This window comes from Mercurialis annua, linkage group LG8 (genome assembly GCF_937616625.2).
Source record: "Mercurialis annua linkage group LG8, ddMerAnnu1.2, whole genome shotgun sequence".
NCBI lineage: Eukaryota > Viridiplantae > Streptophyta > Magnoliopsida > Malpighiales > Euphorbiaceae > Mercurialis > Mercurialis annua.
In genome coordinates this window covers 38,163,591-38,179,344 of record NC_065577.1, presented here as the reverse complement: position 1 = coordinate 38,179,344, position 15,754 = coordinate 38,163,591, and the positions used below count along the sequence as shown (strand labels likewise).

At 37.8% G+C, this 15,754-nt stretch overlaps 1 protein-coding gene across 1 annotated transcript; it reads left to right on the top strand.

Moving 5' to 3' along the window:
* Positions 1–2,847: 2,847 nt before the first annotated feature.
* On the top strand, positions 2,848–7,065 carry LOC126659640 (WAT1-related protein At1g68170-like). The gene is made up of 6 exons (XM_050352958.2): positions 2,848–3,126; positions 3,477–3,539; positions 3,949–4,065; positions 4,935–5,346; positions 6,280–6,431; positions 6,690–7,065. The coding sequence occupies exons 1-6, from the start codon at positions 2,927–2,929 to the stop codon at positions 6,895–6,897; spliced, it is 1,152 nt and encodes a 383-aa protein (XP_050208915.1). The 5' UTR covers positions 2,848–2,926; the 3' UTR covers positions 6,898–7,065.
* Positions 7,066–15,754: the final 8,689 nt, after the last annotated feature.

Here is a 15,754-nt window from a genome sequence, read left to right as displayed (position 1 = left end):
TCATACCCTCTATAGCTGTTTTCTGCAAAGGGGAATGTTTATAGGGTCTAATATTAACAGCCTTATATCCTTCTATTAAGGGAATCCTATGGTCATGGACCCTAGAAGGTGGCAATTCAGTAGGTTCCTCAAAGATACTACTATATTCATGCAGCAGATGGTTAAGGCTCAGACTAGAGACCTTAACTGAGACAGAGTGATTACCTTCCTCAGCAGTTGGGGCCTCCTTGACTTGAACAACAAAAGCCAGAGGTATGTGATGCTGTAGCAATTTGCTCATATTGCTCTCTGTCATTACCTTGAGAGTAGTGGAATTCTCTCCCCACAGGTTATGCTCCACACCATTAATAGTGAAGGTCATGCTCAACTGTTTAAAATTCCAGCTAATGTTTCCCAGTGTAGCTAGCCACTGAACTCCCAAGACCATCTCACAACCTGCCAAGTTCATCACATAAAAATCTGAAGTATAGTTATGACCTTGCATAGTCCAACCAAATTGCTTGCATATGTGGGAGCATCTGATTTGCTGCCCATTTGCAACCGTTATACTCACAGGTTGTATAGCCTGTAAGGTACAGCCCAGACCCTTAGCAATGGTGCTGTCTAAAAAATTGTTTGTGCTGCCTGAATCCACTAGCAGGTGAAGCAGCTTCTTCTTATGTTTTCCCACTAACTTCATTGTTTGAAAACATTGGAAGTCCCTCTCAGTAAAGCCTGTCATAGCATTGAGTGAAATGGTGGGATTCACCTCTTCCTCATAACCATCAATGTTCCAGGTAAATGTTTCCCCACTTTCCTCAGGGTTACCTTCCAGCTCCTCAGGCCAGTCCTGCACCACCACCATGTGCAACTGTCTTTTCTTGCAACGATGGCCAGGAATGAATTTCTCATCACACCAGAAACATAAGTTTTAGCCCTTTTTTCGTTCATTTCCTCATCAGTTAGCCTCCTGGTCTTAGGTGGAACATAACGGTTTTGGTTAAGGTTGTTTCTGTAGTTTGTAGTAGCTGGTTTAGGAAAATGGGTGGGAGTAGGTAGTAAGGGAGGTTTAGGGTTTATATTTGGCTGAAAGGTAGGTTGGGAGGTTGTGTTTGTTTTGTTAATGTAAGCTTTAGGGTTTTTTGTAGCTGTAAGGTAAGAATCCTGCAGTCGAGCTAAGGCATATGCCTGCTGCAAGGTTTTGGGTCCCAACATTCTTAAAGGAATTCGTATCTCGTCTTTCAATCCACTCAAGAAACAACTCAGAGCATATTCCTCACTGAGTGTAACCTTATGGGATAACACATCAAATTCTTCCATGTATGAAAGCAAAGCACCGGTTTGAGTTAACCCCTTCAAATCTGCCATGGGATCCTCATAGACTTGATCACCAAATCTCACTCTGAGAGAAGCAAGATACTCTTCCCAGGGTGGTTCCCCTCCTCCTCCTCTGTTCTTAACAAAGGATTGGTGCCATTGCAGAGCCCTTCCTTCCATGTGTATGGCTGCCAGTTTAACTCTTGCATTTGGTGGAGTGAAATCAATCTGAAAAAATCTCTCGCACTTAAATGCCCAACCCTCCAAATCATCACCATCAAACCTTGGAAACTCGATCTTGGTGAATCTGGTAGCCATTTGGTAGGTATTGCCCGTGCTCTGTTGCTGGGTATTAACATTTTGCTGGGTATTATTTAGGATATCCACAAAAGTAGGTGTGAAAACACGTGGGTTGTGGGTAGGAGCTGTATGAACTGGCTGTGGATGTGGGTCCATGGTGGGTGAGGTAGAAGCTGAGCTTCTCTGTGACGGTGGTATGAGTGAGGCTAGCATGGATTTCAGCTCTTGAAGTTCGTTGGTGATGCCAGCAAAATGTTGGTCATGCTTCCTGTTGATTTCATCTTGTTTCTTGTTGTTTTCCAGAATCAGTCCTTTAGAAATGTTTCTGAAGGACTCTTCCATTTTCTTCTGCTCCTGGGTTCTGGTGTTATCAGCAACTGACATGTTTTTTTTTGGATATTACGGGAGTGCAGATCCAAGGATGGACTGCTCTGATACCAAATGATCCAACTAGAATTTAGATCTCTGATATTGACAGAAAGAAAGAAAGAGAAAGGAGGAAGAAGAAGCTGCTTAAGAGAGAGAAGAGAATATTTCTATTTCATGATGATGATTGCAACGGTTACATTCTCCCTTTTAATAACAAACTGGCTTGGAGTCATATGCCAGCTCAGCACAACATAACAGAATTCTTAATAACAATGATAAAAACGGATAATTAGAATGGGCCTAGAATGGGCCAAATTCTACACATAACAGAACCTGAGACCTTAATTAAGCGATATTAAACCACTTACCACTTGAAGCAACCCCTGTTGATATAGCAATGCAATTTTTTTATTTTGGTTATGTGGCAAAAACTTTTAGCAACTTATAAACGATTGAACCGATATTTTAAAAATTAAACCGGTGGCTGCACCGGTGAAGCCATCAGTTCCTAGTTTAACCGGTTCAACCGGTTGAGTGAAATTTTAAAAATCAAAAATATTGAATTGAGACAAATTGCAGGTATGTAGCGACAGATATTTCCGTCGCCTAGCTTCATTGTTAGGTCCGGCAAGTGGTTCACCGGTTCTACCACCAGTTTAACTACCAGTTCAATCGGTTTTTTTTGTCTTGATTCGGTCCAATCCAGTTGAACTAGAATTCTGGCTTTTATAATTTTTGGACCGGACAACTAGCCGGTTCTCGGGTGTAATCCGATCCGGTTTTAAAACAATGGATTGAACTATTCATGATGGACCCAAATCAATCAACTAAATAATATTAGTAGCTAGCTAGTGTGTTATTGTCATATCTCCACTTAAACTACATATAAAATAAACAGAAAGAAGAACCAAAACGACTATTTATAAACTTAAATTCAAGAAAAAATTAAGTGAAAATTTTGATGGTGATGATGAAGATATGTAAGTGGATGCATGAGCTGAAACCAGTCTTATTAATGGTGATTGTTCAATTCTGCTTTGCTGGGATAAATGTTTTTTACAAATTAGCTGCCTACGATGGTATGAGCTTGAAGGTTCTTATAGCTTACAGATTCATTTTTGCCATTCTTTTCTTGATTCCTCTTGCTCTTATCTTTGAGAGGTAATTATTATATTTCTCATTACTAGTATTTTTTTCATTTTCTTTATATATTTAATTATATTTATGGTTTACATGCAAATAAATTTAAATTAAAAAATCCGATCAATCGATGCTGATGTTGAGCGCTGGAATCTAAAAACCAAAGGCACGATAAGATGAATTTTAGCGTCCATATTAGCTCCGATAGATTGGATTTTAATCAGTGATTCCAATTATAAAAAAAATTGTATTTCAAATTATAAAAATTTAAAATTCTAGTTGAAATTGTAAAACACGATATATGTTATGGTTTCCTATGAATTTTGTTTCAAAAAAAAAAACCTAAAATTAATTCGTTCATTGTCATGCAGGAAGAGCAGGCCTAAACTTACATGGACTATCATTTTTCAAGCATTTTTATGTGGTTTCTTTGGGTAAACGCTTAGTGCATATATATATTACACTACTTGAAAAAGTTCTTAACATTTCTGAAGTTTCAATTAAAATAAAATTTTAAATATTGATTGACACTTTCGCAATATATTGTAACGCTGGTAAGATTATAATTAATTATTGTATTAATGAAATATATTTTATTAATTTTTAATTTTTAAATATAAAATACTAATAAAATGTTGAATAGGGAGTTAGAAAAAATTGAGATGGATTTATAAAATTTAATTCAAGGGTGATGATGGGATGCTAGTTGCGCACAATATAATTTTTAACGGTGTTAATATAAATTGGACGGAAATGATTTTTGTGAAAATTCAATTACAATTGAAGAACTTTATGGTTATGATTTGAAATAAAAATATGTAAATATTGTAATTACATTTACAGGGGATCATTGACTCAAAATTTGTATGCTGAAAGTTTGGTATTGACATCGGCAACATTTGCTTCTGCCATGACTAATCTTATACCAGCAGTCACCTTTATCTTAGCCGTTTCTTTCAGGTACATTTTCGGCCGGTTTGGTCAGCTTGTTGGTTCGGCTAGTTCAGTTGATTTTACATTAAAATTAACAAAAAATATTTATATATCTAAAACCGAATTGAACTGAACAACCAAATTTTTTATAATAGAAAATTGAATCAACCAAATAATTCCATTTTTAAAATCGAGCTGAATACAAATTTTAAAAAATTAATTTTTTAAAACTAAATCAAACCAGTTGGTTTGGTTGATTTTTGGTTATTTATGTTCGTTAACATTAGAACTCAACTAATTTTAACCAGAATTAAAAAAGGCAAATTTGTCATCAAATTATTTTATATTAGTATTTTCACTACCTTTTGAAACACTAAAAACATATTTGGACTAGGTTCCAAATATGAAGAATATTTTTGAATTTCAATTTTAAAATCTAGATACTATTAGAAACCAAAATTAGAAAATAGAGTAAGATTGACGATTTTAAAGTTTCAAATATAAATAAATAAAGTTAAAAACATAAAGAATTTTTTAGATAATTAGACCAATATCTATTCATAGCACGATTTAAACCGTGTAACAAATAGATTGGCCTACTTATAATTTGAACATACTAAATTTCAATTTATTTTCTTTCTTCTTTTTAGACAAATTACTTGTTGTAATCTAATTTGATATTTCTAAGCGAGTCTTTATCCCATACAATATTTGTACCATGTCATATTTACAACAAGCCAATTACTATTTGTGAAAGAAATTTTTTAATTATTATTTATTTTTTTTCGTTAAATATTTCACATGATTAACGTATTATTGGTTTGTTACATTAATGATACGACGAAATTGAATAACTTTTATTTCTGAGCTAATGGATGTTGATTATGTAATTTTAGGTTGGAGAAATTGAAATTGAAAAGCAAAGCAGGAAATGCAAAACTGATAGGCACAATAGTATGTCTTGGTGGGGCAATGCTACTAACATTTTACAAAGGATCAGAAATTAAAATATGGTCAATACACATAAATTTGATGAAAATGATCAAACCTCAAGGAGGACACGTGGCATCATCAAGTAGCACTCAGATTTTGGGAAGCATATTAGCTTTAATAAATTGCTTCTCATTTTCTCTATGGTTAATTATTCAAGCAAAAATGAGTGCAAATTATCCATGTCCTTATTCAAGTACTGCTTTGATGACAATAATGGCTGCAATTCAACAAGTTATTTTCACTCTTTGCACTGAGAAAGATTGGAATCAATGGAAATTAGGTTGGAACATAAGGTTTTTTGCATCAGCTTATGCGGTATGTTTATCTCATCTTTAATTATTATGACAATGTGAAGGGATACGGTCAAGTCGAGTTGAAATAAATCGGAACACTGGTAAATTCAAACTTGACTTTGATTCTACTTTTAAAAAAATCGACTCAAATTCGATAGAGTTTTATTTAGATAGCTCGAGTTTGAAATCAAAAGAATGATTAAAAATCAACCTCGACTCGGTTATCTGTTACAAGATTTTAAAATTTAAATTTTAGAATATAAAAAAATTATACCAACAGTGTCTAGACTTTTACGAATCTGTTACTATTTTAAATTAGTATGTGACATGCAAAAGTATACACATTTAATCCTTTATCGATCGTCAAATAATTGATAAGATAAAAATTAAATTTTAAATTTGGTGTTATAGTTTGTTATTTAGATTTCACAAAAATAAATGTATTATTTGCACATACTACTACTATTTTTTGTTGATATAACAAAAATTAAACAACTATGAAATCTATTGTTTTCTTTCACGTCAATGACTAAAATATACATAAAAGCATTTATGTAAAATATTTTAATAAATTGAAATACGAATTGAAAATAACTAAAAATAAAAAAACTAAAATAGCTTATTCATAAAAATTTAGACACCATTGATATGATTTCTCATATAAAAATGAGAGTATTTATTAAGAATAAAAATATAATCAAAGTTCGATGAAACGAATATCTTGATGTTTGAATGCAACTCAGTAATTAATTTAAGTAATTCAAAGCCAAATATTAAATTAATTTTGAATAATTTACAAATCTGGTAGATCTATGAGAATTCTGATCATGTCACTCAAACGTATGTCTAATTTTATCTTTTTTTTTATAATTATGTCTAATTTTATTTTGTTATTATTTTACTATATATGTCTTAATTGATAATTTACTTGGTGAATTTGATGCTTGTATTACAGGGAATTATAGTGCATGGTATGATGATAACTCTCATGATTTGGTGTGTGAGATTAAAAGGACCATTATACACATCAGCTTTTTACCCTCTCATGCTCCTTTTCACTGCCTTGGCTGGTCCTTTGTTAATCGATGAAAATCTACACGTTGGAAGGTATATGCACGCTAGTATTATAAGCTCATCCATGAACTTTTTCGGTACGAACCAAACCGAAAAAGTAAAATAAAATTGAATCAAAAAAACCAACCGAAAATCAGTCTTGGTTTGATATAAAATACTTTGAAGTTTAAACCCTTTCAAATTCAATTCGGTTTAGTTTTATAAAATACATATTAAAATTTCAGTGTGATTAATTTAGTTCGATTTTGTATACAATCTAAGCTTGATCTTTATTATTTTGTAAAAATGCAGCATACTGGGAGCAACATTGATAGTGTGTGGACTATATGCAGTGTTATGGGGTAAAAATAAAGAAATGAAGAAAATTTCTCTGCTTACACCACCCAAAATCTCCCAAGAAATTGAAACCATTATTAGTCCAACTCAAAATTGCAACAGAGGTGCACTTTTAGATCAACATTTATCCGATAAGATAAATGGAAATGAAGAAAAAGTGTAATTTTCATTTTGTTAAAACAAATCAATGTAGGTAGCAATGAACTAGCACACGAAAACATTGATTACCGGAATAGAAGACGGAAAAATGTTATTTTTTATAAAAATATTTTAAAAATATAGAGTTTGAAGAGTTTTGACGAAGAAAGTTTATGTACACATATTCTGGCAAGCCTTTCCATTTCAAATGCCTAACAAACTGCAGAGAATTTACTTATACTGCCAAGCAAGTCAGAATTTTTTACACTAGGTGAAAAAGAAAACTAATACATTAAGTAAAAAGGCATAGTTTAGATGGATTACTTCAGCATAGTAGCATATTGTAGATGATACCGCAGGGATATTTGCAATCAATCAGCGAGCTTTGTGATAAAATTTGGATGTAGAGTGTAGTACAGATATCTTTATGATAACAGTCTTCCGTGTCCAAGGACGGAAAAGGAATTGGCTGATCAATGGGTCTCTGTTAACCTTGATGGTTCCATAGATAATATCCCTGATGCCATCCTCCTCCTGTTTGCTGATACGACCAAGGCGTTTGGTACCGAGGTGTATAATACCCCCAAGGTGAGGCTACTGGTACTAAAAAAGTTCATCCATTAGTCCCTCTAGGATCTTTGTTAGCAAAAATACCAACTTGTAATACTCGACAAGTCGAGGTTGAACACACAGAAATGAGAGGTTTAAAGTGAATGAAATATGACTTTGATTTTCAATTCGTTTAGCTAACGAGTGATTGGTTTTTGATTAACACTACGGAAATAAATCAAGCAACAATAAATAAACTATAAGCAACAACAATAAAACGACTAATTGATTAAAGGATTAAAACAACAATTAAAAGCGCATAAGGGTTGCTAATCATGCCAAAGCAATTCCTAAGTAGATAGGTCGGGTGTACGAGTATTGGTTCGGGTCAAGTCATTCTAAAGTATCAAAATCCGCTCTCTCGAGCCGGAAGTCAAAAAAGCGGCAATTGATTAATAAGTCGAAATTCAACTCACTCTCGCGCAATTGGATGTCGACTACACCAATCAATCCGATTAATCCGCAAGCTCAAACAACTGCCAAATTCCTAAATCACTCTCGTGCATTTAGGTGTTAAGCTTATGCTTAACTAGGTCTATTTGATTAGTTTAACTCTCGCCCTCACTAATCAAACACTAAACAAAGATTAAGGGATCAATTTAATCTAGGCATTAAAATTAATAAACACCACAAAATCCTACTCCATACAACCTTAACTAATCATCTAGCAATCATATGAAGCAATCATAACAACCCCTATACTAGAAGTTTAACTACTCATGACTAAAGAAACATTAACTACTAAGCAAAGATTAGTAAACATAATAAAGATTAGATGAGTTACCTTAAGTAGCAATGAAGAACAATCAATCATAAAATAATGAAGATTCAAAAGTAATAAAAACTTGCATTAAATAAATGGAGATCTTGTTCTACAAAACAATAAAAGCTCCACACCAACATCAATGGTGAAAACTATGAAGTTCTAATCCCTAAAAAGATGCTAACTAATTGAGAGAGAGGCAACACAAAAGGAATAAGTAAATGGGTTAATGTCATAAAAATTCACCAACTTTACACGTTTTCTCATTTTAATCATGTAGTTTTAATTTTCTCATTTTCATGCACGAACTACCACTTTTTCTCAAATTCATGCACGGTGCTGAGGTGTCACGACTCCATTGGTGTAATTCGCTGAGGTGGAGGTCATTTTACACCAATGAATGAGTGTCACCTCAGCGCCATGCATGAATTTGGAAAAAAGTGGTAGTTCGTGCATGAAAATGAGAAAATTTAAACTGCGTGATTAAAATGAGAAAACGTATAAAATTCGTGATTTTTTTGACATTAACCCTAAGTAAATTGTCAAATGTTGCGTACAAAACATAAAGTGGTACTTATAGTTTTCTAAAAAAGGAAATAGAAAATATCCTAAATATGAGTGTTGGGCCAAAAGAGGAAGTGTGCATGTGCCTTGTCCTTTTCTTCAGATTCTGAAATTCAGCCTTTTTGCCTTTGCTCGATTCGTGCAACCCAACTTACACATGGGTGCACGATCCAAGCAACATCCCTTGGAGCAAACTGCTTCTTGTTCTAATTGTGCACGAATCGTGCAAGTCCTTGGGGGTGTACTACTCGATCCGTGTAACCCTTAGGCTTCAAGAATTATTCGATTCCTTTAGTCCCGGCTTTGCTTCTTGCTTGCTTTCCTTGATTCTTCCTTTTTAACACCAAAAATGCTCCGTTATCCTGAAAATCTTAAGCACACAAATAAGGTATATGTACACCTCAAAATATATAATAAAAGACGTTAAAGCGCATTAAAAACACTATAGAATATATGAGTATTTTACTTCTATCAATCTTGGGGCAGTGTGATGTCTTAGACTATTTGATAGGAGTAAAATACTCCTATATTACGAGTCTCTTTCGCATCGCTTTGTAGACTTTTGTTGCATGTTTCGAGTGATTATATCGCTTATTACGTGTTTTACTGTTTCAGGAGGAACGAAGCGTATGTGAAGGGTTTTGAGTCCAAAAGAGCAAAGAATCGATGATATGTGGAAGTCGAGAGAGAGATTGAAGCAAAGGGCGAAGAAAAGATTAAAGAAGCCTCTCTCCTGCATGGTCTCGATCGAGAAGCACAATTTCACCTTGCTTCTCGATCGAGAAGAAGAGCAAAATTCGGCAGGGATTTTGGACATCAAGCTTCTCGATCGAGAAGCTGACTTTAATGAAGCTTCTCGATCGAGAAGGGCCAGAATTCAGCATTTCAAATCAGCTTTGGGTCTTGTGCTCTCTTGGCCCACTTCCACTTTTGGACAAACAAGCTTGTAATAGGATGTTTTTTTATTTCCTTTTTGGGCTTTACTATATTAGGACACCTTATGTCACATTTTAGGGTAAGCCTCTTTGGTAGCAACATTTATTACTCTAGTAATTATTCCCTTAGTTGGTGTGACTTGTTCTTGGAGATTCCTCCATTGTTAAGGATTTTGAAGCTTTTATTTCCAGATTTTGGGTTTTGAATTCATCTTTAATACAAGCTTAGTTATTGAATCTTCATTATCTTGTTCATGCTTTATTATTCTTCATTGTTATTTGAGGTAAGCTTTCTCACTTTTATTATGATGATTTACTATTGCTTAGTTGTTGTTTTTACTTTAATCATGAGTAGCTAAACTCCTAGTCTAGGGGTTGTTTATGATTGCTATGTATGATTGTTAGATGATTGGTTAGGGTTGTATGGGTTAGGGTTTTGTTGTGTTCAATGATCTTAATGCTTGAAATAAGTTAGCTCCTTATTTGATGATTTGTGTTTGATTAGTGAGGACGAGAGTTAAGCTAATTGAATAGACCTTGTTAACCATAAGCTTAAGACCTAAATGCGCGAGAGTGATTTGGGGATTTAGCGGTTGTTTGAGTTGCGGATTAATCGGATTGATTGTTGTAGTCGACATCCACTTGTGCGAGAGTGATTTGGATTTCGACTCATTAATCAATTGTCGATTCGTCAATTTCCGGCTCGAGAGAGCGGATTTAGATACTTTAGAACGGCTCGACCCGAACCAACACCCATATACCCGACCTATTACCTAGGAATCTCGATGGCATGATTAGCAACCCTTAGGCGCTTTTAATTATCGTTTTTAATCCGTTAATCAATTAATCGTTTAATTCTTAATTGCTTCTTAGTCTAATCAGTGTTTGTTTAATTTTAGTTCCGCTGTTTTTAATCAAAAATCCAACTACTCTTTGCTTTCCGAATTGAAAATCAAAGTCAATTTCATTCACTTTAAACCCCTTGTCTTCGTGGGATCGACATCCGACTTCCGGATTACTACGAGTTGGCATTATTGCGTGAGCATTTTTGTCAACAAGTTTTTGGCGCCGTTGCCGGGGACTAGGTTGCGTTTAATTGATTGAAAGTATTTTGAAATTCGGTCGAGTTAGCGTTAATTTCTGTTTTTACTTTTATTGTTCGTTCTTGCGTTTTCGTGATTTACGCTCGGTTCTCTTGTCGTTGTTTGTGTAGGAATTTACCCTTTGTGTATGCATAATACACGGCGTGCTAATTTCCCGCTAGAACCTTTTCAAGAGGATCTCGGTAGTTACGAAAGAGGAGTGAGAAGAAGAGCCCGGATTCCTTTAGTTATGGAGGGTGACGGACATGGTTATGAGGTAGAGGAAGGATTCAATCCTCTAGTGGACGAAGGGGAACAACAATACCCACCCCCTCCTCCACTTGAGAATGTGAATCAACAAAGGCAACAAGAGCGACCAAGGGAGGTTCGCCCTCGAGTGCAACCGCAAGTGCAAAATCAACCGAGGCAAACTTTGGGCGAGTTCTTCTTGCCGGATGTGGATAATGCCACGTTTGGATGTTTTGCTATGCCGGTTCAAGCGGCAACTTTTGAGATCAAGCCGAGTACTATCCAACTCTTGGAGAACCGTTGTGCTTTCTTTGGGTTGAAGCATGAGGACCCAAATGCCCATATAGCCAAGTTCTTGGGGGTCCTTAACACGTTCAAGCTTCATGGGATAACCGCGGACCAAATCAAGCTCCGGATGTTCCCTTTTTCTTTGAGGGATAAGGCTAGTTTGTGGCTTCAATCTCTACCCAATGAATCGATCCATACTTGGAGGGAGTTGGCTCAAGCTTTCCTTAACAAGTACTTTCCACATGGCAAGACAACGAAGCTAACCAAAGACATTCTTGAGTTTGTGCAATTCGACGGGGAGTCGCTCTATGAAGCTTGGGAGCGTTTTAAGGATTTACAAAGGAGTGTTCCCCATCATAAGCTTAACAAGGAGCATGTGATTCAGATTTTCTATGATGCAACGAATGTCACCACTAGAGCGACTATTGATGCGGCTTCGGGGGGGTCTTTGATGCAAAAGACGTATGAAGAGGCTCTTGAGTTGGTAGAAAAGTTGGCCATGGTTAGTAGCACATGGGGACCCACGGAAAGAAGGGCACCGGCTAGTCAAAAGTCGGTAATGACGCTTGACCAAGTTAGAGAGATGGAGGCTATCAAGGAAAAAAATGCTTCACTCCAAGCACAATTGGATGCTTTAAAAAAACAAGTTGCGCCTAGAAATGCTCCGGTGGCTTATGTTCAAGTCGGATGTGAGTTTTGTGGTGATTTCAACCATTCGGGGGGAGAATGTCTAGTTACGGGGCAAGCTTTGAGTGAGCAAGTAAACTATGTCGGGGGTCAAAGACAAGCAAATGATCCTTATTCCAACACCTACAATCCCGGGTGGAGGAATCATCCAAACTTTGGGTGGAGAAATCAAGAGGGGCAAGGCAATGCTCAAGGGTCAAATCAAGCGGGTTCAAGCTTCCAAAGCAATAATAGGCCTCCACAACAACAAGGTCACTATCAAGGAAACCCAAACCATGGGAACAATTACGGTGGAAGACCACAACATCCTCCCGGTTTTCAACAACCACGGAATACGGATGAGGGAAATGTGCTTGCCAAGGTGCTTGAGAAATTAGAGAAAATGGAGCAAAGGGAGAAGAACCAAGCTTCCACTATTCACCATTTGGAAACTCAAATTTCTCAAATGGCTATCTCACTTCAAGGTAGAACTCAAGGAGGGTTGCCATCCACGACGGAAAATAATCCTAGAGAACATGTTAAGGCGGTAGAGCTCCGAAGTGGGAGAAACCTTGAGAAAGCAAATGGGAAGAAGCATGTTGTGGAGGAAGATGAACCCCAAATTGTGATTGATATAGCAAGCTCAAGCCAAGAAATACCAAAGGAGCGTGAGGAGGTGGCTATTGAGGTGGAAGAGCCTTATGTGAGACCGCCACCGCCACCACCGTTTGTACCACCGGTTCCATTTCCAAGCCGGTTAAGGAAAGCTCAAGGGAACGAAAAGTTTCATAAGTTCCTTGAGATTTTCAAGAAATTGCAAATTAACCTTAGCTTGGCGGATGCACTCCGGGAGATGCCGCAATATGCCAAATTCTTGAAGGATATCATTACCAACAAACGGAGTTGGGATAGTGGTGCAACGGTTCCCATTCCGGAAGTTTGTAGCTCAATCATTTTGAATGATTTACCGGCTAAGTTGAAGGACCCAGGGAGTTTTACTATACCTTGCACTATTGGCACTATGAGTTCTATAAATTGCTTATGTGATCTTGGTGCTAGCATTAATCTTATGCCTCTAACTCTTTTCAGGGAATTATGTGGAGATCAAACCGTGAAGAGCACCTCGATGGTACTCCAACTAGCGGATCATTCATTGAAGAGGCCGTATGGGATTGTTGAGGATGTGCTTGTGAAAGTGGATAAGTTCATATTCCCGGTTGATTTTGTGATCTTGGATTATGCGGTGGATAAGGAATGCCCAATGATCTTAGGGCGGCCCTTTATGAACACCGGGAGAGCTTTGATTGATGTGCATGGTGGGAAATTGACCTTGCGAATCGATGAGGAAACGGTTGAGTTCGATATGAAGAAAGTAATGAGGAGTACCATCGAGGAAGAAGAGTGTATGAGGGTTGATTTGGTAGATGAAGTTGTGAGGGATCAAGTTGAGGAAAACGTGGAAGCATTCAACCGAGGAACGTTGGAAAAATTTGACAATTTCACCTATGCTCAGGAGCTTCTCGATCGAGAAGCACAATTACACCTTGCTTCTCGATCGAGAAGAAGAGGTGAAATTGGCAGAGATTTCCAACCAAGAGCTTCTCGATCGAGAAGCAACTCCCAGTCCACTTCTCGATCGAGAAGCTCAGGAAGGGGGAAGATGTCGCAAGTTTCAAAGGTTGTCTTCCATTCCGATGATCTTAGTGATGCATACACCGAAGATGATGAACCTAAGCCGGAGAATTTGAGAAAGAACGATGGTGTGACTCCTCCATCCTCCGAGTTACCACCAATTGTTGAAATGAAGCCGCTTCCGGCTCATCTCCGGTATACTTTTGTGGGGGAGAATGAAACCTTACCGATAATCATCTCCAACAAGCTTTCTACGGAACAAGAGAAGAGGGTTGTGCAAGTAGTGAAAGGGCATGTGTTAGCCATGGGGTGGCAAATTTCCGACATTCGAGGCATAAGTCCTCAAGTGGTGATGCATAAGATCCACCTTGAGGATGAAGCCAAGAATTGTACTCAAAGGCAAAGAAGATTGAACCCTAATATGAAGGAGGTTGTGCACAAGGAAATAGTAAAGCTTCTAGATGCCGGGATTATTTATCCGATCTCCGATAGTGGTTGGGTTAGTCCGGTTCAATGTGTGCCTAAGAAGGGAGGAATGACGGTAGTAGAGAACGAGAAAGGGGAACAAATCTCTACACGAACGGTTACCGGGTGGAGAGTTTGTATTGACTATCGAAGGTTGAACGCGGAGACCCGGAAGGACCACTACCCGCTACCATTCATCGATCAAATGCTTGAAAGGGTGGCGGGTCACAAGTACTATTGCTTTCTCGATGGATATTCCGGCTACAACCAAATCTTAATCTTTCCGGATGACCAAGAGAAAACAACGTTCACATGTCCCTATGGTACCTTTGCGTATCGACGAATGCCCTTCGGTTTATGCAACGCACCCGCCACATTTCAAAGATGCATGACCTCGATATTCAATGATATGGTGGAAGATATAATGGAGGTATTCATGGACGATTTCTCCGTTTTTGGTGACTCGTTTGATGGTTGTTTGGCGAATCTTGAGCGTGTTCTAGCACGGTGTGAGGAGACCAACTTGGTGCTTAATTGGGAGAAATGCCATTTCATGGTAGAAGAGGGAATTGTGCTCGGGCATAGAATCTCGGAAGCGGGTATTGAGGTAGATAGGGCAAAGACAGAGGTTATAGAGAAGTTGGTGGCTCCGGTGACGGTTAAAGGAGTCCGGGCATTTTTGGGCCACGCGGGTTTCTATCGCCGGTTCATCAAGGATTTCTCATCCATTGCGAGGCCATTAACGAGTTTGCTAGTAAAGGATGCCCCATTTGAGTTCACCAAGGAGTGTCAAGAGGCTTTTGAGAAATTGAAGGAGGCCCTTGTGACCGCTCCTATTATTTCATCTCCGGATTGGAACTTGCCTTTTGAGCTTATGTGTGATGCAAGCGATCAAGCCTTGGGATGTGTATTGGGTCAACGGAAGGACAAGAAAGTGCATGTGATCTATTATGCAAGTCGGACAATGGCGGGGGCCCAACTCAACTACACCACTACCGAAAAGGAAATGTTGGCGGTAGTTTTTGCTTTGGATAAATTTCGGCAATACTTGCTTGGGTCCAAGTGTATCATCTACACCGACCATGCCGCTTTGAAATACCTCTTTACCAAGCAAGATGCCAAGCCAAGACTAATCCGATGGATCCTCCTAATGCAAGAATTCGACATCGAGATTCGGGATAAAAAGGGCACGGAGAATGTGGTGGCGGACCATTTGTCAAGATTCGAGAATCCGGAGCCAATTCCTCTCGGTATGGAAATCAACGAGTGGTTTCCGGACGAAACGCTTATGGTGATCCGGGAAATGGAAACTCCATGGTATGCCGACATTGCTAATTTCCTTTCATCTAAGGTAATGCCTCCGGATTTGACGCACCATCAAAGGAAGAAGTTCCTTTCCGATGCTAAGAGGTTTCTTTGGGATGAGCCGTATTTGTTTAAGGAGTGTGGAGACGGAATGTTGCGGCGTTGTGTCGCTTTGAAGGAAATGATGCCCATCTTGGAGGCTTGTCATACATCCGATTACGCCGGTCATTATGGAGTGGCGAGGACCGCCGCTAAGGTATTGGAGAGCGGATTCTTTTGGCCTACCTTATTCCGTGATGCTAAGGACTTTGTGAGCCATTGTGA

Bases quoted from the DNA above. Each gene is read 5' to 3' on its own strand.
- LOC126659640 (XM_050352958.2), top strand. From the start codon at position 2,927: ATGGTGATGATGAAGATATGTAAGTGGATGCATGAGCTGAAACCAGTC. The intron at 3,127-3,476 runs GTAATTATTATA...ATTGTCATGCAG, and splicing joins CTTGCTCTTATCTTTGAGAG to GAAGAGCAGGCCTAAACTTA. The intron at 6,432-6,689 runs GTATATGCACGC...GTAAAAATGCAG, and splicing joins GAAAATCTACACGTTGGAAG to CATACTGGGAGCAACATTGA.